Genomic DNA, 23449 nt, shown 5'->3' with positions numbered 1-23449 from the left:
GGCTCCACAAGAATGCGACATAGCACAGACACCCCAAGGAACACAAAGGGGCGTTAAGTGCCAAAACAAGTGAAGTGAGTGGCCGAAGTGCCTCAACCTGAATTCAAAGAGCAAAGTGAGCCCACCGTCCATATTCGGCAAAGTGCTCCTCCCACTGCTTCTCTTTCTGGGTCTCGGCTTCCTGGGCCTCCAGTGAACGGGGCAGCTCAAAGCGTGACGCCAGCGACGCTTCCGGCTCCCACGATGCCGACGAACCTGTGGCAGCATTGTATAACATGGCAAATAAGTAGTGCGCAAATACACAAAGTGGAGCAAGATGCCATTTACCAGACAGCAGTCCCAAGCTGCTAAGGAAAGCCATACGAGTTTCTCAGAAAGAAACCTTATCAGTTGATCAAACAAAAATTACAGTGATGTTTCACTTTGTGAACGTGGGTTACACGCAAGTGCATGGGTGCTCTTCCGGAGTTTCTAAGCTATGTCGCCTTGCCTGACACACCCGCATTGTTGCAAGCTACCTAGCACGTCCTTTGGGAGTCTCCTGGGTAGGCCTAGCCTACACCTCTTGCTGGTCTTGATCAGCTCCTGCCTGGCACTTCCAGACGACTTCGGGGTCGGTCGAATTGTGCTTGGCCTGCCATTGCTTGCGTTGCTGCTCCGTCCTTCTCGCTTGGCGCACAGCTTCTCGATTGCCAGAGGAACCCGATACATCCATAGTGTACATAGAGTTTCTAGCAACTGCCAGAGATGGCAAACCCAGTGCGCCCCTGCCTACCCTTCTCTGCGACGTTCCGCCTCCTTCCTCCTTCCTCGGTCCACTGCACACCCCTCTGTACCTTCCCTGGCGTGTGCTCCCCCTCTCCACCTCCAGGCACCCTGCTCCGGCATTCGCTTTACAATCCCAGCTCAGTGGCCGCCGACTTAGACTCGCCGATTCCACAGAGGGGCATATATGCTTCAGTGTAAAAAAAATTCTTTACATACAAATGCCAATCTGCAAGTGTTACACGAAAGATAGCAATGCCATATAAGCAAGTTGGCACACCTATTGGAAGTACTAGGGGTCTGTTTGCTACTTTCAAACACGGTCGTGGCTGGCTGTGCTTAGGGAGGGCTCCCACACTAGTTGCGTTGCAGCATCACGGCTTCTGCTTCCACTGCCACAGCTGTATAAACACCTGGCTGACGTGGAACCGGTATAATGTGACATGAGAAATAAAAATTACGGATTACTGGTAAAAAAAATTGGATATATAAGTTGTCGTTTAGTTGAAAATACTACATTGAAGGTAAGATTTATTTTATAGTCATTGATCATTACATTTCAAAGAGAATTCAGGGTGCCGAAGCATGTTGCATTGCCTTTACGTTTGACATGAACCATGCCGTCGCATGCCAGCCTCCAACCCTACGTGAAAACCACTATGAAACTCCCCTTAAGAGCTTCACTGCAAAATTTATACAGGTCCAGGGACAAGACCTGGAAACAATGTTTTTCCAGAGTGGTTGCTCTATTATCTGAACTAACCAGAATGACAAGGCTGAACTAAACAACAATTCGAAGCACAGGGATACTGAATATGGCAAATCAGTTATGCAGAACTTTGCGAGGTAAAGCAAGTTTCCTAAAAGGGGAAAAAAAAAATTATGGTCCCAGGTCCAATTCTTTGACAAGCCTTAATTTTTCTTCAACTGCTGAGCTTTCTGAGAAACCAGAATGGGTTTTCCTCGGTAGGAGTGTACCAGGTGGACAATACATTTTCCCTTTCAGTGCTGTACAAGTGGTATTGAATGAAACTTCACATTTAAAATGCACGAAACAATGCAACAAAAGGCAACAAACAACTGCATACTCAACACATCTAACCTCTGCCATCGTGTAGACCTCACAATTCCATGCTAAGAACGCTAGAGTGAGATTTGGCGCAAGTATTTTGTGTGCATCGTGGTTAAGACTCTCAGCCAGAACAGAAACGATGGGAAATCCGTGAATTTACCTAGACTTCGTCTTTTGGCTCTGAATGACCTCGTGGATTATTAGATTTAATTTTCTGATGACGAATTGCACCAAAATGACCAGTCTCTTTTAGCCTCAAATTTTAACCATTTTAGAATTCCCAGAACCCAACAAACAAGAATAATTGTTAGAATATAAAAAGATATAATCTAAGCTGGTGTTAGCTTCCAAACAATCTATAAAGCAACACGCATACTTGATGAAAGAAGGTATCTTATATATTTGTGATGCTATATTTAATGTTACCCTTTAAAACTATTTTATGAATTAGGAGAATAAGGTTATAGTAATGCAACTTTTCTCTCCGGTAATCGCAAAACAGTTGTTGGGTAGTTGAGGAGGGTTTGTGTCACAGCTAAGGGTGGTTCTTGGTTCAAACCTACCTGGTGATGATTCTTTATTTACTTTGCCAAATTGTTCGTGCATGATGTTATATATATAGCCCTATTCTTAGCAGACAATTGCTTGGTGCAGTAAAAGCAGCTCACATTTCTTGCAGTGTTTGGCCAGACAGTTGCCAGAAATACCCTTTAGCAAGAACAAATGTTAATCTTTTGTTATAATATTAGCGCATTTGGCCAATGTAACAATGCCTGCAAGAAATTCCTTGTCTTCAACATCCTCTTGTTATGTCCACTGCAAGACAAAGGCCCCTCTGAGCGATCTTCGGTCACCCTTACCTTGTGTCAGCTGACGTATTCCCTAATCTCAGTTTAAACAAGCCACCGAACCCTTCGCCATTCACGATTACACTTACTTTTCCTTGGCACTCATTCTATCACTGTAATAGGCCACAGGTTATCTCCTCTACACACCACATGACTGACTCGGCTTGTTTCATATTTTCTTTTGTGAGGATATCAAATGAGCTGCGCACTTACTTGAAGATGCAAGGGAGGTACTGTCTTCCTCTGGACAAGGAATTCTAGATGGGGTGGAAAGAAAAATAATGGTAATGGTTTACAAACTACATGAAATAAGAGAACAAAATCTTTATAAAGTAGGACCTTGTTGATACAAATGTCCCAGGATGGCAGAAAAATTCGTATCACCCAAAATTTGTACCACCCAAAGACAAAATATTACAGCAGGACTCATGCTACAATGGCTGTTGACAGTAATGAGAATAGCAATTTAGCAATGTAGCGAGAGACCATATTCCTGCAGTCAAGTTTCTTTAATATGTGAAGTGGTAATTCTGAGACTTTCGTAGCTTCAATTATAAGCCACATACTACAATATTGTTCCAATTTCCTATGGCACTTGATGGCCTAGGTTGCACATGAGCATGGAGGCATGACAATGACTGTATGATGCCAATGCAGTGATGATGAAATGATGAAGAAGGAATGATATGAATAGAACGAAAAAGGCACACAACAATGATGGCATGACGACCATGAGATGTGGAGTCCTAAATTATGACGATAATATAATGATGATAATGTGATGACGACAACGTGAGGACAATGAGATGATGACTGTATTACGACGATGATGTGATGATGATGATGGTATGACAACTATTGGATGAAGCACAAATGACGATGCCACGACTGACCAAGATGGCATGACGATGACAGTATGACAACAAATGCATGATAGCATCTCTGTTATGAAGCAATGACAACGGAGGCGTGACAATGGTGGCATAATCACAACCGAATGATGACAGTATGATTATGATAGAGTGATGAAGAAGGAATGACGCTGATGGAATGATCAAGGTGGTATGACGACGATGGCATGACGACAATGGGATGATGATGACGATGGTGGAACAACAGCATGACGACGATGGCATGGCGACAACCGTACGACAACGGCATTATGAGAGTCAGATGTTGAAGTTACAATGATCACAATCAAATGACCGTGAAGGCATGCCGACGACGGTATCACAAGGATTGCATGACTACAATACAGTAACAATGATGGCATGACAATGGCATGAGGACAATGGGATGTTGTCAAGTGTATGATGACAATGGCGTGACAACAATAGCACGACGAGAGTCAGACAATGAAGCTATAGTGGCACAACCACAACAGCATTACAGCGACAGTCTCGCAGTGGAGCACTGGTAGTGACTGTCTGACGATGACGGCATGACAAGGGTGGCATAATGACAATTGAATGATGACAGTATGATTACAATGTAATGGTGATGAAAGACTGACATCAATAGAATGAAGAAGGCAGGATGATGAAAATGGAGTGACGACAATGGGATGACGCTACTGAAGTGACGACAGTGATAAAATCACAGTGTGATGTCGATGGCGTAATGGCGCCATGACAAGAGTTGGATGACAAAGCTGGAATGATGACGACTGATTGATCACGATGGCATCACTATGGTGGTGTGACAATGAATGTATGACAACTGTATGACAACGATTGCGTGACAACGATAGCATGACGAGTGTTGGATGACAAAGCTGGAATGACAGAGATACAACACCCACGACACCATCACGATGAGGAGCCCGTACCTAGTGGCTCAAGCTGTTAGACAACTTGAACCAGGGGGTCAAGGTAGAAGGCATGACGACGACGGCTTGACGAGAGTAAGATCACTAAGCTGGAATGACAACAATAGAAGGGCCACGACGGCATCACGATCAGGATCACATACCTACGGCCCAAGCAGACAGACAACTTGTGTCAATGGGTTGTCATAAGAGGCTAGATATACAGATGGACAGATAGGCTCAAAATGGCTGAAGTAGGCAGAGTGCTACTCGCTTTAAAGAACGGGAAATTAAGGGAGCCATGGCAATGAAATGGCCGACTTGCTCAAAATTTCCAATTTCTTACATTCTTCTTCCACGATCCTAAGACTTTCCTTCATATCATAGTGAAATATTTGGAAGAAATATGCAGCAGAATTTCAAGAAAATTGCACTTTCTTAATGCGTCATCTTCAAAATTGAGAAGAAAATCAGGCTTTGAGAGGTGCTATCGCACCGCTGATCATGTGACAGTGGCTTTTCATTGACATAGCATCACCTTCTTGGCATTGCTGTAAATACGAGAGATCGAATGTTCAGGTAGCTGGAGTGCTGTATTTCTCCATGCAGAAATAAAACCAACGAAAACGAGCGCACAAAGAGAAAACTAGTGTTGCAATTCAGTGCTACAGTCACGTGGTGCACAGGGAACGCTCCTGTTGGCTCATGCGAATTTGAGTCACTGCTGCGCTTGTTTTGCAGACATTTTGGCAGCAGCGTGCTGCACTCTTCGTGTGTTCGGAAGTTGACATTTAAAGATCTACCTGGTTATCTCGAGTTTCATCTGTTGCTGCGCCTTAGCTGCTACTTGATGGTGATAAGATAAGCACATGATTTGCGCAAGCTACGAGAATTTGCTTGCTATTCTTTGTGGCGGCGAAGCTACTTTGTATTATGTGGTCTCACGGGTGCAAAGGTAGAAAAGTTTTGAATTGTTATCGGCCACTGAATGCGAGGGATGGTGTGGAATACAGAGATAAGGCTGCTCATGAAAGTGAATAACACCGGTCTTGATGTGACAAGACTGGATAACATGTGATTGCCGGCTCCTGATAAAGCTGCAAGGTGTTTGAAAACGGCCGACAAGTAGCCTTTTTTTTTTTTTTTTTTACAAAGCTTTCTTTTTTTAATTTTGTAGCATATTTCTGGGGGGAGGGGTGGTGGCTTGATTCTTATCATCACGAATCGCACAACTCAATTGTTCATATTGTTCGCTACAGCAGGAAAAACGATTTGCAAGATTTGATATTCAGAAGGTTGTAAGCTAATGGACTTGAGCCGGCAAATTTCAAAAATTTGTATCAGGGGTGATCGTATTACCCAGATTCTGCTGCACCGGCAAGCCTTTAAATGAACGCCACCTGACTGCGAGCTCAGACAGACAAATTAAATAATGAGTCATGGTTGTAAAAACCCATGCACTTTTTTTTTACTTACTTTTATGCAAGAGTAAATGTGATGGCTACTGTCTACTCTAGAAAAAAGTAAGAGCACAGAACTTCATCACTGCTGCCCAGCCCCTGGAGTAGCATGCCAGGGGATCAGTCAGACTAATATCTTCAGCATATCATTAACGCTTGTATCTTTCTCTCTCATCACTGGTAGAGTGGCGGCACCATTTGGTGTTGGAGGACGATACCACTGTACTAATATTACTATGGCCTACAAATGGGCGGGATGACAGAGGCTATTACACCATAACATGGAGGTCCTTCCAATGCAAAAGCTCAGTACGATAATGGGCAAGAAGTGGTACGCCTTGCTCTGCGTGTGTGCCTTGCATGGCTTTCAGCACAGTTTGATAACGAAGGAGAGGTGCAAGATGGCAGGGTGTGGCAGTTTTTGTTTTTTGTTGCAAAAGGTCTGCAATGCGATGCTCTAACATCAGACAGGTTCCCCACCTTTCATGAAAGGTGCTGCATTACCCCTTCAATGGTTCAGGCCAGGAATATACGGCATGAATATAGGAGGTGAAGTGGCAGTATATCTGCACCTAAAAAAACTGCACAGTGTGGTTTAATATGCACTGAAAGGGAATGTTCAGTTTGCATCCAAAATAGTTCACTGTCCTTGTTGATGCAACGACACTGCGAAAGCAGTGTGAGAGATTAGGTGCTCGCCGCTACATGTCTTTGAACATGCTAACTGCAATTTCCACTTTAATCAGGAATGATCCAGATTTTAAACATTGACGTATCTTCGAGGAATTGAGCAGAAACAACGAGTTATCAACGTACTCCTTGTGCTGGGGAAGTTTGGCCAGGAGCTCGGAAATCTTCTCGATGAGGAAATCCCGCCCCTCGACTTGTGCAAGCAGGAAGTTTACCTGAAAGGCAAATGGCACATTTCAATTGAAACTTAAAAGAACTTGCCAAGGGCCTAGTTTCGTTTGTCTCATGTCCGCCACCCTTCTTCCTTTCATGCTGCGTTTGGTTTTTGCGCTCATTAATTACATCCCATGAAAATATACTGAGCCACAGGAAGAGAGTGACAACAGAATGTGTCAGCACAGCAGAAAGATACAGTGAACTTACGCTGTTGTTATCGTAACGACTTCAAGAAAAGGTTTTGTGCCCACCAATTCTTTCTTTCTGAACAAAATTTGCACCAAGGTCATGGTTTTTAGTACAGACTGTTCAATACCAGCATTTGACTTCACTCCTTGCCCAATTCATGAAAAGAAAGCCACACAGTCTTGTACCCACGTATGAGCTGCAGCAAAGACTGCAACCTTTGCCACCTGTTCGCAACTAAAGAAAACAGCGCAAGTAGCAGACAGGGAAGGGTTGTGGCTCAGTGCGCTGAGCTGTTTCGGTTCTATCAGGTTTCAGCAATTCGAAACGATTTTGTGATGTTAATAAAAGCAAGAAGACAAAACCGAATTTTAAAATCAAGTGCAAGCCGGCAAATTTCCTTTACCGCACCTGTTACCTATGCTGTGCAAGTTCCTGGAACAGTTTGAGTTTTGAATCTGGGAACCTCGTGTTACTATGGCTTCCCTTTCACGTTTTTAGTGTTTCGTACATAGTCCCATGTGCACACATAATACAACTAATAGAAGATGGAGTTGCCAACATTAAGCTGGCACACTGGAGAATGATGTCTGGCATGTGTAATTTAGATGCGAGCGATTCTGAAGAACGGAATAGAGTGGTTGCTCTACTCGGGCAATACTGTGGCGTCCTTTCGCAACTGCAGTAGCCATTGTCTCCTTTACCATGGAACTCTTAAGGAACTCTCGGAAATGAGAGCTTGCCCAAGCCTGACTTCAAGCCCTACTTTACTCACTAAACGCACCTCTGTGGTTCAGTGGCTACAGCATTGTGCTTCTAAACCCGCAGTTGCAGACTACATTCCTGGCTAAAGCAACCACATTCCAATGGGGGCCCATTGGAATACACATGTGACGTGCTTTGGTTGAATGTTAAAGAACCACAGCTGTTTGAAATTGTACTCTGTAGTGCCACACTCTGATGCTCTCGGTCATTAAACCACATAGCTTAATTCATTAACGATTCTACCAGTGAATATAGTGCAGAATACCCTAGGCATAGGCACACGCACCTTGTTCCTGGTGGTGAGCAGAAGTGCGTTTGAAAGTGAGTGGTGGCTGTCCACTCTCTCCGTCACCTGTAGTAGCCGCAGGGGAAGCACCAGACACACCAGGTTCTTGACCTGCACGCGAAGAGACCCCATCAGGACACCTGATTGGAGGTGGTTTATGAAGCTTCCCTTGTTTATAGACCAGGGACCAACTTGCATGAAACAAGTCCAAAAAATACATAGCCATGCAATTTTTTTTCTTTTTGTTTGCACAGCATGCCACCCAGCATATTGAACTTGCTTCCTTCAGCATGCCAATGGTATTATTATTTTTGCTCATTTGTGAACAGTGCGAGTTTGTTCAGGTTTACACCGGTGAGGGCACAAAGGTATACATAAGCATCTTCAAACACTATACTGGTGCCTGAATAATTAGAGAAAAAAAGAAGGAGAAGAAGGAAGAAATGAATAGAAGACGACAGTTATGAAAAAAAAAAGTCAATATTAAACACAGACTGCACAAACATTTCATCAGGGGAAGCCTGTTCAAAACAAGTAGCTGCACGTCAACAGTGAAAAAGACCAGGTAGAGTGGTGAGGGCAGTGGGAGTACAATACAGTGAAATCCCGATAATTCAAAATCTCTTAATTCGAACTGACGGATAATTTTTAGCTGCTCTTGTGGTCTCCAGCGAAGTTCTGTGTATTTGAATTGAGAAAAAAACGCCATGAATTGGAACTCCAGAAACCGCGCAACGATTGTTTTTGAACAAAAATGACCAACCCTTTCCCTACCGGAAAATAGGGATAAGCGAAGCTGGTCCTGCATGCACCTGACCTTCGTCACGGTTAAGTAACCCACAGGTAACGGTGCCGGATTGCTTCGGCCTCTCGCTCTCACAACTCTGGATCTTCTTCTTGTTGCTGTCGGATTGCCTGGGCTCAGGCGGCTCTAACTCCGTTCCTCGGAGGAATGCACAACACATGGCAGTCCCATCCATTTTTCAAGACTGAAACACCAGCACAGCGTGCGCAAAACCCTTTCCTGCCATTTCCCTTCCCGACGTATGCGAAACGGCTTTGAGTGGTTGCGTGCGTGGTGTGAGAGCGCACCCATGTCACTGGAATTCTTGACTTACGCTCTGGAACTGGCACAGCTGTCAACTCATCAAACCGTCCTTTCCTACAGCTGCTCTGCTCTGGGAGTAACTGAGTTTTTGCGTGACTACGACAACGCCCCTTGTGAGCCAATACAAGCTTGGCTTGATAATTTCTCACTCCCAAGGACCACTTTTTGGACAAACCTTAGCCAATGGTGCAGATTCGATGCATCGCTAGCTACTGTAATATCGTGTGCCATAAACAAATGACAAGAGGCACAGGAAACCGAGACCAAACCGAAGCAAACAGAGCGGCATGCACCCTCCTTTCACATCTGGTTTAAAAGGAGCAGGAAGGGGCCTCCAGCATGGTACACTTGCTCACGTTACTGTGTGCTCAGCTAAGCCTCCTTCCTAGTACATGCTCGATCCAATGATCTCGTCATTTCCAACACCGGGCATGTGGGAGGATGGTGCACATCAAGCCATCATCCTTCTCCGCCCAGCCTCACATGTTTTCCCTTGCATGCGTTTCCATGAGTTGAGGGAATGTGGCGTTTCTACATCCCTGCACAGTCAATAGCAGTTAAAAAATGGATAGTGTTAAGAAATGAATACCAAAGTGCAGAAAGAGGCCAAGAAAGCTTCGCTTTATAGTGGGGTTTGGTGTTTTATTGTGATAGAGAAGGAACAGGTAGGGATATAGCTGTCGGTTCCTTAAAAAAAAAAAAAGAAAACACAATTTTTATTTTTTCTGCAAGAAAATCTTTTTTACTTTACTGCTAGATTTTCACCATGATTCTTCAGAGTTTCAGTTTTCTAGGAAAACTGGGCCCACTGCATTGACAATGCCTGCTTACACATGTGGGTCCCTTTTTTTTTGTTTTTGTTACCTTCACTTCTTGAAGGAACCAATAGAAGCACCCCTGCCCATCTCCTCTCTATCACCACGAAACACCAAATCCCATTTCTCTTTCTTTTTCTTGAACACTTTGACTTCCTTCACCCTCCTCTATGCACTAGCTTATTCTCCTCGTTCTCCTCCCTCACAGAAGGTGGGTGAGAGTGAGCGATGCATGCATACACGCTGCAAAGGAAGGCAGTTGTTGCCCTGACAAAGACAAGTGCCCTTGTCGAAACATAGCCTCCAGAGACATCCCTTGTTTGACCACTAATGGTCAACTCATAATGCTGTCACATGTAAATACAGTAGAGCCATGTCCTTACATTATGGAAAAAAAAAATGCGAGAAAGAATGTACTAACTGGGAAAATGTACAACCCGAAGTCACTAAAAATTTTGGGAGAATCAACTGCATTTGACACTTACGTAAAGCAAAGCGTTGCGCGAATCGTTCTGGCACGAGACACTGACACGCGCCGAGCTGGTAGGGCTAGAACGGCCCGAGATGTGCGTTCGTGTGGGTTCAGTTGTTCTCGCCCTCCTCGAATTCGGCCTGGGTCAGAAGCATCTTCAGGCGGGGCCTTCTGATGGGCATTTTTGACGTGCAGCAGGAAACGTTGCGGCAGAAGATGCCGACGCACCTCAAGCTGGTGGGGTCCGAATGGCAAGAGATGCGCTTTGTTGTTCTCCTATTGTGTAGTTTTCTAAGACGAACCGAAACGAAATTGAGCTGGTGGGCTACAATGGAATGTGGTGCTGCCAGAACAAAACAAGAGGCTCACTTCGTGCTGCCTGCAGCAGCAAATGACAATGCATTCGGGTTGTCACCTATTAAATGGGTGCAGTACGCTTTCAATGGTACTACACCGTGCTGTGGTGTGAAGCAGATAGATGAAGATGCTTATCGCTGGTGGTGATAGCTGTAAATGGCCACGTGCGATGACCCGCAAGGAGAGTTGCTGGTACCAGAAGAGGAAACTGAGTGCGTACCCGCCATGAAGGAACGAAAAAAACTAAGGAGAGGACTCGCCCAGTCTGTAAAAAAATTAAATTATGGGGTTTTACATGCCAAAACCACTTTCTGATGATGAGGCGCGCTGTAGTGGAGGACTCCGGAAATTTAGACCACCTGGGGTTCTTTAACATGCACCTAAATCTAAGTACATGGGTGTTTTTGCATTTCGCCCCCATCGAAATGCGGCTGCCGTGGCTGGGATTCGATCCTGCGGCCTCGTGCTCAGCAGCCCAACACCATTGCCCAGTCCATGTGCTAGGAGAAAAGTATGAAGGAAGTCATGTGGTATTGTTTGCTGTAGTGGCCATGTTGTCAGGGCACAATGGCAGTTTTTTTGTGGTGGTTTGTGCTCATGTGCGTGCTGCTCAGCTCTGTAGATCTCATACATTGGTAAAGGCATCACATGTGCAGACCGTGGTAGCTAGACTGCGCTCTCCCAGTTGTTGTTGTAGCCAGGTGGGACTCGAAGATGTACCGTATTTACTTGTGTACTGAACCCACTCGCATAATGAATACACTCCCATAATGAGTGCACCCCCAGATTACTCATGAAAAATTCCCTTTTTTTTCCCCTCATGTAATGAACGCACTCCCAACTTTGCTACAGTGCAGGCCCACAATCGAACGGCAGCGCTGTTGCTTTTCGGAGGGACTACAACCTTTGACTCTCACACATGTTTAAAGCAAGCACACTTAATGCTTAACACATCCTTTCCACCAGTGCCAGCGCAAAGGCACCTCGGAGATTTGAGAGAGGAAAAACGCAACTGGCTCTTTGCAACATGTGTAGTTTACTTAATTTATGCTGATGTAATAGGAGAGTGCGTGCGTGGGATGTGCGGCCGGGCACGGCACAGTGCACGGGAGAGACGTAGTGAAGAAGTGGCGGCCGGCACTTGGTTGGCATAGTGGACATAGTGTTGAATTCGTGTGTCTGTGGCTCACTTTTCTGCCTGCCTTGGGTTTCAATGTGTGTGACGGGCCTTCAGTCGAGTTATATGCGTGGTGTCGGACATAGAGCTTATCTCTTCACAAAACAGAAACACTGATCAGATACCGATGAACTTTGACATGCCGATGAGCAGGACTGTCGAGGAAAGAGGTGCACACAGCGTGCTTGTCAAGACAGGTGTGTGCTTGAACACGATTCTTGCAACAACGGCAGGCAGCTGAAAGCAGCTGCAAGAACGAGCTGGGGCACGATCGGAGATTGCTGTTCGGAGTAAGCGTTCAGTTTCGCTGTGCACGATTGGCCCAGGCCCCACTGACTTCGTGCAGCGGACGCTTTGGTTCTTTATTCTATGGTGGAACCACAATGTGGATGAAGCAGCCAGCGACCTGAACGGGAGGTTTGGTGGTTCCGAAGTGTAGTGAAGTTTCCGTTTGCAAATGGTACACATGCATTTTTACTGCAATGATAAGTTATCTTCTGCATATTCCAAATCATTACCATCTTACTTTTCAATTTTTGCTGTTCCAAAAAATGTCTCCATAAAATTTACCCTGCATAATGAATGCACCCCCAACTTTGCTTCGGTACACTGGGAAAAAAAGTGCATTCATTACGCAGGTAAATACGGTACAAAGCGTAAAACGAGTGCACATATGAAACTGTACACCATGGACCATGCCACGGACGAAGGACAGCTTGGGAATATTGTTGCGATCTTTGGTGGATCTATGCTAATGGGCCATCACAGATTGAAACTGTTGTGCTTCAGAATGTACGATAAACTCCTCGCAGGTCAGTGACAATGTTGCAGTGTCACTGCGTTTGACAGCAGATGATGTGTTTGTGGCATGCAAAGCAGCCATGCAGAAGAATGGGAAAGAAGCAGCTGCTATAAGTAGAGGTGTGCGAATACTTGAATATACGAATACAAATCAAATTGTAACTTCGCGAATAGCTCGATTCGTGAATCGAATCTGAAATATTCAGTTACTCGAATATTCGGTATATTCGACGAGCCTGGTTGGCAGGTAATATGCAAAACACATTCCAGTTCTACTGTTCCAGCCTGATCTAGCGCACAGACTCTAAATATACAAAGTTTGAATGCCACGAACCTGATAGCACGCAGATTTAATTGTGGTCGTGACACAGCCGAACTGTGAAACTAAACTAAACAGCCTTTTGTTTGCGCTGCTCGCACAGGCTGCACCATGTCGCATTTCCTTCACAAGCAAAAGTTGTAGATACAAATGAGAGAAATCGGAGACTGTAATTCGCGAGCACAAATGAAAGCGTGCTATTGCAAACTGCGAAACCGCGCACCATGGCCCCACGGCCGCCACGGTTGGCTGCGTTGCGTCGCTGCGTGGCTGGTGCGGGCGGCACTCATGCCACCTCTCGGCCACAGAGCCAGTCAATTTCTCTCCTACTTTTCCAAGCACGATAGAGGTGGCGCCAGTTTCTCTTCCCCTGTTTCCCCTGCGCACTTCGCGTCGTTGCCCGTTGGCATTGTTCTGCTGGGCAATCCGAAACCACCAAGTCCCTCACTATCGGAAACCAAGCTGACATGCAGAATTTCATCTTTATTACCTGTCGGAAAACATAGTCCGACGATCCTGCTCTCGGTCAGGGGTGACATGACTGAACAAATGAAAAGTGCCATTTTGAAACATTTCGTAAAGAACTTGGCCCATGAGGCAACGTGCAAAAGCTGTGAAAGGAAACTTTGAATGCCACTGAGTACGACGACGGCACTTGCGAACCATCTCAAGAACAAGCATTTCTCGTTGCACAGTGTGTTTTTGAGAGACAGCGAGAAGCAAAGAAGACAGCTGTTCCTCAAAAGTTCGCTGAAGTCGGGCAAGGATTTATCGCAGCATGAGAGAACTTCGAGAACCACCAGGATTGCTCAAATGCTGGCGTTCGACCTTCAGCCTTACATCTGTGTCGAAAATGGAAGTTTCAAAAGAGCTGATAAACCACATCGAGCAATTGTACAAGATAATCAGCTGCACAACGTTTTCCAGGACAATCATCCCGGAGTTGTACAGACACAGCCACAGCTGTGAAAGAGAGAATGCATGCAGACTTCCAGGAAGGCATAGAGTCGATCTCATTTACAAGTGTGGGAATGGCGCGGTCTCTCAGTACACTCCAGTAGGCCCCTGTCCTGGCCGGCCGCGCCCAGGAGTGCCCAGCCGGGCCTCGAACCACCGCTCACGCTCACGAGTCACTTTATCCTCCACTCCTTCGACTGCTGGCTCCGATGTCGGAGTTCCCATACTGCTCTTCCCTCTGGGAAGGCAATGCTGGTACTGGCCCATGGGAGCTTGCAGCAACGGCATCACACCCCCTGCGGCGGGCAAACCTTGCAGATTGCTGCACCAAATGAGGATCACCAGAGCAGGCAACGTCCAAGTCACCAAGGTCTTCCAGGAACTCAAAAGCTCTAAACCTAGCTGGATTTCCAGACGTACACTTCACGAGGATCCGACAGATTAGGTGGTGGAACCTCCGAGTTGTCAAGGTGTTGCAGGAACCCAAAGGCCGTAAACCTGGCTGGCTTCCCAGACGTACGCTTTGCGAGAATGCGACAGACTAGGTAGTGGAACCTCCGAGTTGTCAAGGTCTTGCAGAAACCCAAATGACCTAAACCTGGCTCGCTTCCCAGACGTATGCTTTGCGAGGATGCGACAGACTAGGTCGCGGAAACTCGAGGTCTTGCAGCAACCAGGAGGCCCTAAACCATTCCCAGAGGCACTCTGGTCCAGTCTTCTTACTCGACATTGTTTTGACAAGTGCATGCAGCAGGTTGCCGGAAGTAGCACCCACCGGCTCGCTGCCATTTCACCGTACAGTGACCACACAGCACCACACCATGCAGTTAACAGGAGGCGAATTTCACAGATGATGATAATCGTTGCTTGAACGGTGCTGCTTCCACTACCGCTGGCAACTGACCTCAAGTGGCCATAAGGTTCTTGGTGTAGCCGTCGTTGAACTCCTCGTCTTCAAAATTGGCATCATGGTCTTCTTCGCTGCCGCTGCATGACAAGTGGACGTTGAAGTCTAACCAAAGTTACATCAGCCTCCCCTGCCACTACTTAACCTCCAACTTCGAGATGAGAAACTTTGCAATGGACCACTGGAGTGTGACCGAGAGCCACACTGCTTGCAACATCCAGGAGCACCTGTGAGCAATGATGGATAACTGGGAGCTGCCACGGCAAAAAGTGCCAGTCTACGTGGTGACAGACAAAGCATGAAACTTCCGTGTGGCCCTTAGGGGCATTTCTTGCATCCCAATGCATTCTATGGGCCATACACTGCAACTAGCTATAAGAGATGCCAAGGAAGAAACAGCCCGAGTTTCTGCCATTCTCAAGAAGTGTCGTGCCATTGTTGGTCATTACGAACACAGTGACCAAGCTCTCTGCGACGGACCAGTGACGATGGACCAGCGATAGATGGCGCTCTCTGTTTTGGAACTTATTCAAGATGTGGAAACAAGATGGAACAGAGAGCATGACATGCTCTCGCGTCTTCTGCAGCTGAAAGAAGCCGTCTCTTTAGAGCTTGCCACCTCTGAGACAACTGTGCCCAACCTGACACCACAGGGGTAGAAAGCAGTGGCTGAGCTCAGCAAAGCTCTTGAACAAATCGCATCAGCACCCAAAGATCTTTGTGGCCAGAAGTATGCAACTTTGTTGCCAATAGTACCATTTCTCTATGGAGCATAAATGGTCCTGAAAGACTACATTAAAGCCGATGATGACACCTCAAGAGTCTGCAAGAAACTTGCTGAAAAGCTGAGGACTAGGTTTCCAGGGCACAACGAGCAAAAGGAGTATGTGTTGGCAACCGCCTATGACCCAAGGTTTAAGAACCTCTGTTTCAGGAAACAAGGCTCATGGAGCTTGCAAGAACTGAGCTACAGAGCTCTCCAGAAGAAGCATCAAGTGACTGTACTGAAGCGTCAACATCTACAGCTCACAAGGGGCACATCAGCAGTATCTGGGACAGCATTGAGAAGCTGGCAGCATCACCAGAAAGAAGACACTCCTCTAAAACAGTCAACATCGAGGAATTTCAGCGGTACTTTTGAGAGCCCACTTGCAGTAAGGACCAAGACCCGCTAGTATTCTGGAAAGAAACAAGCAAGCAACACTTCCCAGGACTGTGCAATATGGCCATGAAGTACATGGGCATTCCAGCAACAAGTAACCAAGTGAAAAGTTGTTTTCGATGGCTGGTGACATTGTTGAGAAGACAAACCGTGACCACATACAACAGCTGCTTTTTTTGTATGAGAATCTGTAAATGTTCGAGCTTCTGTCAAAAAATTTTGTTATTCGATGTTTCATGCGGTATTCAGCTTTTTTTTTTCTCGATTCAATTCGGTATTCGATTCAAGACTTACTACTCTGTATTCGCACACTCCTGGCTATAAGTACATAATAAGGGGTTGAACCTTGTTTACCGCAGACATCTCATCTGTGAGCCCGAGGGGCACAGGGTAGTGAAGGTTGGCGGATGCCGGTGCAAGAGTGAATGAAGAAGGCTCGACAGAAGAATGTGAGCTTGCGTGCACATGAAACAGTCGATGGTTGCATGGTTGCCTGTAGCGAGCCCGGTCAACGTGCTAGCTGCACCTATATGCAGAGAACTTTGTTTCCATGAAGCCTAGCTTACCAGAAGAATACACCTCAAGACGCAGTCAGGTATCTAAATGCGTTCTCTTCTGCTGGCCTCCGTGTCAGCGCACTGTGGCTTGCCACACCTTTGTGCTGCACTGCCGCCTGAAACTTGCTCAATAAAGCAAAACGATGCCTCAAGCCACGAGTGGCATACCTGTTTGTTCTCGTAAACTGCAGATGGGCTAGCTGTAGGTCGATGTGTCATGATATAAGTTAAGTGTGCTGGCGGTCATTGCTTGTGTGTCCTTGCAGTACAGTGAGAATGTGCAGATTTCATAGAAACCAGCAAAAGTAGTGGGGATCGGCCTCATGATCTAATTTGTGGAATTCAGTATGAACTTCTTTCAACGCTAGAGCACAATACTTGGACAACATGGCTTTGGCAATGGCAATGCGATGGCACATCGCGATTGGCTTCGTTGACGGGATCGCTACGGTGCGTGTGCGTGTGCATAGCCCACTGGGGTTGCACATGGTTGCACACCGGAGGCAAGAAATGTAAACAGGAGAGGAGAATCTGCGCTGACAAAATGGCAGAGTTAATTTGACTTCAGGCGTCATGGAGGCTTCACAAAGAGTGATGTCAGGGGGCTCTCCTCAGTTTTGCTTTCTTCTGTAGTGTGGGCATTTTTCCATGACATGGGCGGGTCAGCACTTTGGGGAAGCTGCTGCAGTGGGCACCTACTACTCTCGATCGCGCATGCCTCGTGCCTGTTCTTGTTCACATGAGATGTAGTGACCAGAAAACGAGTCATACAATCGAAGTTCTTGGATTAGTTCTTGGACTGCAGCATTAGTGCCGAAAGATCTGTGTTTTCTGGCAACACATCAACCAGCAAAAAGTAAATGTAACTCTATAGAATAACTTTTGTGTTCTCGATCGCGAACGTTGGCCCTGCGAAATAGTATGAAATTGGATTATATCAATGAGGTTTTACTATATAAGTGAAGTTAATTTTGAGAACTGTGAGGAATAGTCAAAAATTATTTGAGAACACAGGCAAAGAGACAGCAAACGAAAAATGACTTTTGTGGTGCATCTAAGAAACAGCCTGATGATGTCAGAGACATTATCAACAGCGCATTCTCACACACAGGTAGTCTCTGGTAGTGTGCAATGTTTTTCCTACATAATGTCTCCAAAACAAGCAAAAACAAGAGTACTACTAAGGTTTTTGTTGAACACTGTGACAGCAGAGATATTGTGAGCGGTAACAAGTGGAGGGCAACATTACCCACTCAGCGGGCACAGGTGTAGAACGTGACCTTACATCATACTCGTGCAAGAACGAGACGCCGCACAGCTGTGAAATGTGGCTTAAAATGACTCTAACACTATGCATATTGAATGTTCTTCCGACATTTATGCACCCCAAGAAATCCATGGAGTCAGTCATTAACCTTAATTCGAAAGCAGCTCACAACAGAACACGACAACGGCCAGACATGAACAAGGGGACCAAGTAGAAATGATGACACGTGGACATTGCTGCATGCATTTCGTTTTTCTTTTCAGCCATTTCTTGGGCGCTACCAGTGTTGCAGTTGTTATTCGTGCGAGACACGCTTGCAGCCTTATATCCTTGTTACATAATGCCTGGTGCAGCCTCCCATACAAGTGCTGTGTGAATCAACACTTCTCCGAGGTTGTCGAGTGGTCAGCTATGATCTCTGCCAGCGTCACCTAGAGGTAGCTGCTGAGCTCGAGACATTTGGCTACCAGTGCCAGGCACATGCATGCGTGGTCTTATTGCAGTGCCAGCCTATACCAGCAGCAAGCAAAGTAACAACATAGATCTGGTCACCATCATTCGAGAGGAGATGCGCAATCAAAGCGATTGGCGAAAAGCCTGGGGACTCGTCTGCTATGGCAAGTTCTATGCCAAGACTTCACAAGGCACTGGTAGTGGTGCTCTGCGGAGCGCTGCCGCTGGCTCTCGTGTTCCCTGCAGCAGTGGCCGCGCCTGTACGCACCGATACTCCAATGGGATCGCGAGTGGACTTGTCACATGCGCGGTGCTGCTGCTCACAGTCGACAGGTCTCGAGCAGAACAGCTACCACTAGGCTACGCTGATAAAGATCGCAACTGGCTGTTCAATAATTCTACACAAGCGTGATTCACAATGTGCTATCAGCATGAATCAAAATGCGGACAAGTCGAAAACGACTTAGATGAGTTGCTACACTTCTGAACTTGCCTGCATTTGTAATAATGGTGTAATTAAACGACTGAAAGGTGCACTTAGAACTTCTTCATGTTTAGGAAACGGCTCCAGAGTGATAATGCACCACACTCCTGTGTTATGTGAAAGAAGCATTCTCATGGGTTACTTTTTGTTAGTGTTTCAATTTATGCTGATGGCATTTTTAAGTGGTGTGTTTTTCTTCATGCAAAAATATTTCAGATAATAAGAGGCTACAACAGAAGCCTAATGCATGCACTGCAGGCTTAATATACATGAATTTATGTGTACTTTAACTACCCCTGTCTCTATCATAATGAGCTGTGTCCTAACTATCTTAGGATAAAAGGGTGGCAGTTCCGGGCATTTCTAAAAAAATGATTTTATCTGCGAGTGAGCAAAAGAACTCACCCGACTCTCAAAGCAGATGTAGTTTGGTGACAGGTAGAGCTTCCCACGGACGGCCTGCTTGTTGTAAGGCGTCCAGAGGCAGCACTCTAGGCTTCCATCTAGCCGCTCGTCTAACGGCAGACGAAACATTGTCCTGCATGCACACAGCACCGAGTTGCACTGAAAAATTCCTAGAGGGTGTCATCGCGAAGTTGGACACTGTCTAATGCTTGCACGCACCTTACTGCAATGATTAATTTCAATTCAATTATCGATCAATTGAGCTCATGTGGCGTTGCTACACGAGTGCCTCTTCAGAGCAGCTGGCATGACTATCAATAAGCAAACGAAGTTACTATTACCACAGAATGTTAACATGCTTTCTTGCCTCCAGAGCTGGAGTTTCAATTGTAACCTGAGGACATATTCTCAGATGATCAGTTTTGGTGATTCTATCACTTTCGCGTGACGTAGTACACAGTGTGTTAGATGATCCTAGCAGTTTCGTTCAAGCAGCCAATGAACATGCACTGAAAGTGATATTTCCGCAGGTGGCTGTCCAAGAATATGTCCCCAGGTGAGCTTGATCTGTCCACTCATGCAAAATTTTGCTGACAGGAAACTGTCAATTAAAATAACATTGTTGTAACGTGAACAGGAGGACCAGCAGCGCACAGTGAATGCAGATGTTGGCAAAAACCCTACCAGTGAAAGCCAGCTCCAGACACAGTTATCAGCATGAGCATTCAGAGAGCTCAATAATACAGGTACAAAACTGCGATCAGTTGAAAATGGCCTGCAAGTTGTTTGCATTACTGGCAAAAAACAGTTCATTCAGTCCCTTCAGCGTTGAAACAGTCAGTCGTAATGCAAGTGGTTGGCCTTCTATGTGTGCACAAGAATAACAACTGCCATGGCAAATTGCCCTCTTTGTGTCTCTAACTCTGAGTACAAGGCTGCGAGTACCAACCATGGCAGCTGCTGTGGTACTAGTTGCATTCGGACAAGGTCAGAGAGTGCCAAGGTGTCCAAGTAACAAAGGTTCCCATGCACTTGAAAGGATTGTAGGCACCCAGATTTATCTAGAGGCCCATGTTTTGGGCATTGTGTAGAGACCCTTGGAACACATTCTTGGTGACTGCCCCCGTTAGTGCACAGAGGCAATCGCTCATTACTGCACTGTAGCATTCGTGTACGACAGACTACTGTATTTGCATGATTCTAACGTGTACCTTACTTGAATGAAAAGTGCATACAAATTTCCATGCATGTTACAATCATAGCTTATCATAACACAAAATCAAAAACAAAGCTGATTTGTACTAAAATAAAGCTCTCTATGCAAGGTAGCTAGCTACAGTGCCATAGAACGAATGTTGTTCTTTTATGCCTTGGTTTTGGGTTGCCGTTTTCCAGTTTACTGTACGTGTGGCACTCCTAATGCATTAGATGGAACTGAAGATGACTTTCTGTGGTCAGTAGACAGTGAAAAGGAGGTGTTGTCAGACTCCGATAGCGACTAGCCCGCTAAGATTCAGTTGTGTGCAAGTCTGTGTGCCTTTGTAGGTTTTACAAGGTTGTTTCAACACGTTACGCAATGACTCAAGTTTTGCTACTTGATGTGCACAATAGAATCGGCACTAAGTTATTTTTTAAAATAGTTTGGCGGTAATGTAACTTCGTTGCAATGGAGGCATGGTAGACATGGTAGGCATGGTGCAAACATGGTACTTTGGAACGAACACTTTTGAAGTGTTGATCTTACTAGCTGACACAGCAGAGGGTGATGAAAGCATTGCTTTGATTCTTCAGGGTAACCGACTCATATAAATGGCTTAATAACCCTCACTGATGTTAACTGATCCTGTGCTGCGATTGTGAACGGCTGCGATTGTGTGTGTGTGCTCTTGTAGCCTCTCTCCTTGTTCTCTTTTTATTTCTACAGCACCCTCCCCCATCCACCAGTGAAGGGTAGCAAACAGGATTTTCAGTTATAGTTAACCTTATAGCCTTTCTTTTGTCTCCTTTTTGGGGCAGCCATTCCAACAAATGCATGATGTCACGTCACACCAGACAAGATGAACGGAAGCAAACAAAATGGGACCTCACCGGTAGGTCTCGCTCTGGGCCCTGGCGTCCAGGTCTCTCTTCAGCAGTGGAAGCTTCTTGGGTGCATTACAGCTGAGCTTTCGCGAAAGCTGCTCATCTGCCTCAAACGTTTCCTCCGAGATGAGCCTGCATGTGGCACAGGTAGCCTCATCGAGCATATTGTGTTGCTGTTTTTGAAAGCCTAACACTTTCTATGCTACCTGATAGGTGGTCAGCACCATTGTAACATAGAGCTAGTGCATAGAGCTTTGCTTTAAAACATAATTATTAATGTGTTTTTAATTATTAAACTATGCATTTCGACTCATTCTGCAGTATTTGTCTTTTCAAGCAATCCAATTCAAGGATTAGAATTGTGCTGTTATGATTAGTTCTGTGTATATATATATATATATATATAAAAAAAAGAAAGCCTGGCATATACAGTCAAACCCGACTACATCGAACCCGCTTAAATCGAATTATTCTGTATATCAAACAATTTCTGAACATGTATAGTTACAATGAGTATATATAGCAAAAATTACGCTTACATCGAACAAGAATAGCAGCGACTCCCGATATATCGAACGTCAAGCAGTGCAAATGTGCCCTCAGAAGTTGGCTTTCCCTCGCGGCGGTGGGGAAACTCGGCGGCGTGGCTTCATCTAACCACTCTCCCTACTATGAGCACGCTGCGTCGGGCGAGCTGTTGACACCCCCCTGCTAAAAATGATCCTGGCCCACCCGCAGCGCTTGCTCAGACAGCCAATCAGAGACTCTTGTGGCCTCGTCGTGCAAGATGGTGCAAGTGCGAATCGTGTGCGAGTTGTCTCGCTGTTTTTCTGGTTCATTGTGTTTGCACCTTGTGGGCCTTCTCCCGCAGTGTTGCCGTGAGGAAGTGGCAGAATTTGCCTTTAGCTGTGAAGCTCGAGATCATAAATCGGGTTGAACATGGTGAGAAGTCGGATGTCCCCGCAGTGTGCAATATTCTGAGGAGTACTCTCAGCACGATCTTGAAGAATAAGGAGGAGATTAGAGCTTAAGGTGGACACACTCATAACCCGGTGGGGTATTTTGCTTTCTGCGGACGATTCCACACGCGAGAGAGAAAAAAAGGAGGGCGAGAAGGACGACGCTACTCCCACCGGATGCCATTGCGCACTATTGGTTCTTGCCATGAGGTTAAGTATTGCCTGCGCAGCTCTTCCCATGACTGCCGGCAATGCCCTACTAAGCAGCTGATGTGCGTACGTGGTTTTCAGACGTCAGGGCACGCCGCGCACCGTGGGTATCTTTCGATGGTGCCTCTCAGGCAAGAAGTCGTGATAGCAGCAACATATATTCTCATTTACAGAAGCTCTTTTCGCTACTTCTGGTGTGTGATGAATGCAACTCTTCAAAAGTGCCTTTTACGTTACATAACACGTGAGTGGTGTATATTCCAGTTTGACGAATGCATTACTCCACGCTAATTAATAATTTAGTTGTGTCAAGTTTCAAGTATATGGCTTTTAGTCGTGTTCCTTCGTGCCAGTCCGAGGGTTAGCTGTGAATTTAACGGTCCGGCTTTCAGGAACGTCAACACTTGCCTTCACGCCGCTTCGAGTGCCAGCTGTGAATTTAATGCCGTAAGGTTTTCAGGATTTTAACTACTGAGCAACTCACAATCGCTGATGCGCCCTTCATCGGCGTCGTTACTCGTACATTAGCTGGCGCCACAATTTGGATTGCTTTTACTGCGTTAGCTTCGACGAAGGAAGGATGCCACCGCACCACGTGCGTGAATGGTGCAGTCCTTGAGGGCGGCAAGTATGCTAGAGTCCACGATACCGGCGAATGAAGAAACGATGTGCTGTCGAGGTACGGTGTACTAGTAATGTATGTAACTGAGGAGCGTTCCGAAACTGGGAGTGACTCTGAGAGGAATCTGTTATTTTTTAAGTTTGGGGGTGTAATAAATTTAACGCTGTGCGACCATATCTCGGATTCGGGAACTGACGATCGAAGCGAGCCTATCACAGTAGACGACGTTGCTCAGATGAG

The 23449-nt window shown here is 45.9% G+C and overlaps 1 protein-coding gene across 1 annotated transcript in view; it reads right to left on the bottom strand.

Moving 5' to 3' along the window:
• Tbc1d8-9 (TBC1 domain family member 8/9) overlaps positions 1–23449 on the bottom strand; it is a 113211-nt gene that overhangs the window by 64107 nt on the left and 25655 nt on the right. The window contains exons 9-14 of the mRNA XM_075702528.1: positions 21425–21550; positions 19337–19469; positions 8096–8206; positions 6769–6857; positions 2899–2942; positions 126–255 (exon numbers count right to left, since the gene is read on the bottom strand). Of these exons, the coding sequence (XP_075558643.1) occupies positions 126–255; positions 2899–2942; positions 6769–6857; positions 8096–8206; positions 19337–19469; positions 21425–21550 (633 nt within the window). The remainder of the gene's footprint in view (positions 1–125; positions 256–2898; positions 2943–6768; positions 6858–8095; positions 8207–19336; positions 19470–21424; positions 21551–23449) is intronic.

This window comes from Dermacentor variabilis, chromosome 8 (genome assembly GCF_050947875.1).
Source record: "Dermacentor variabilis isolate Ectoservices chromosome 8, ASM5094787v1, whole genome shotgun sequence".
Taxonomy (NCBI): domain Eukaryota; kingdom Metazoa; phylum Arthropoda; class Arachnida; order Ixodida; family Ixodidae; genus Dermacentor; species Dermacentor variabilis.
The sequence above is the reverse complement of the archived record's forward strand: the minus strand, read 5'-3'. Positions and strand labels throughout refer to the sequence as shown.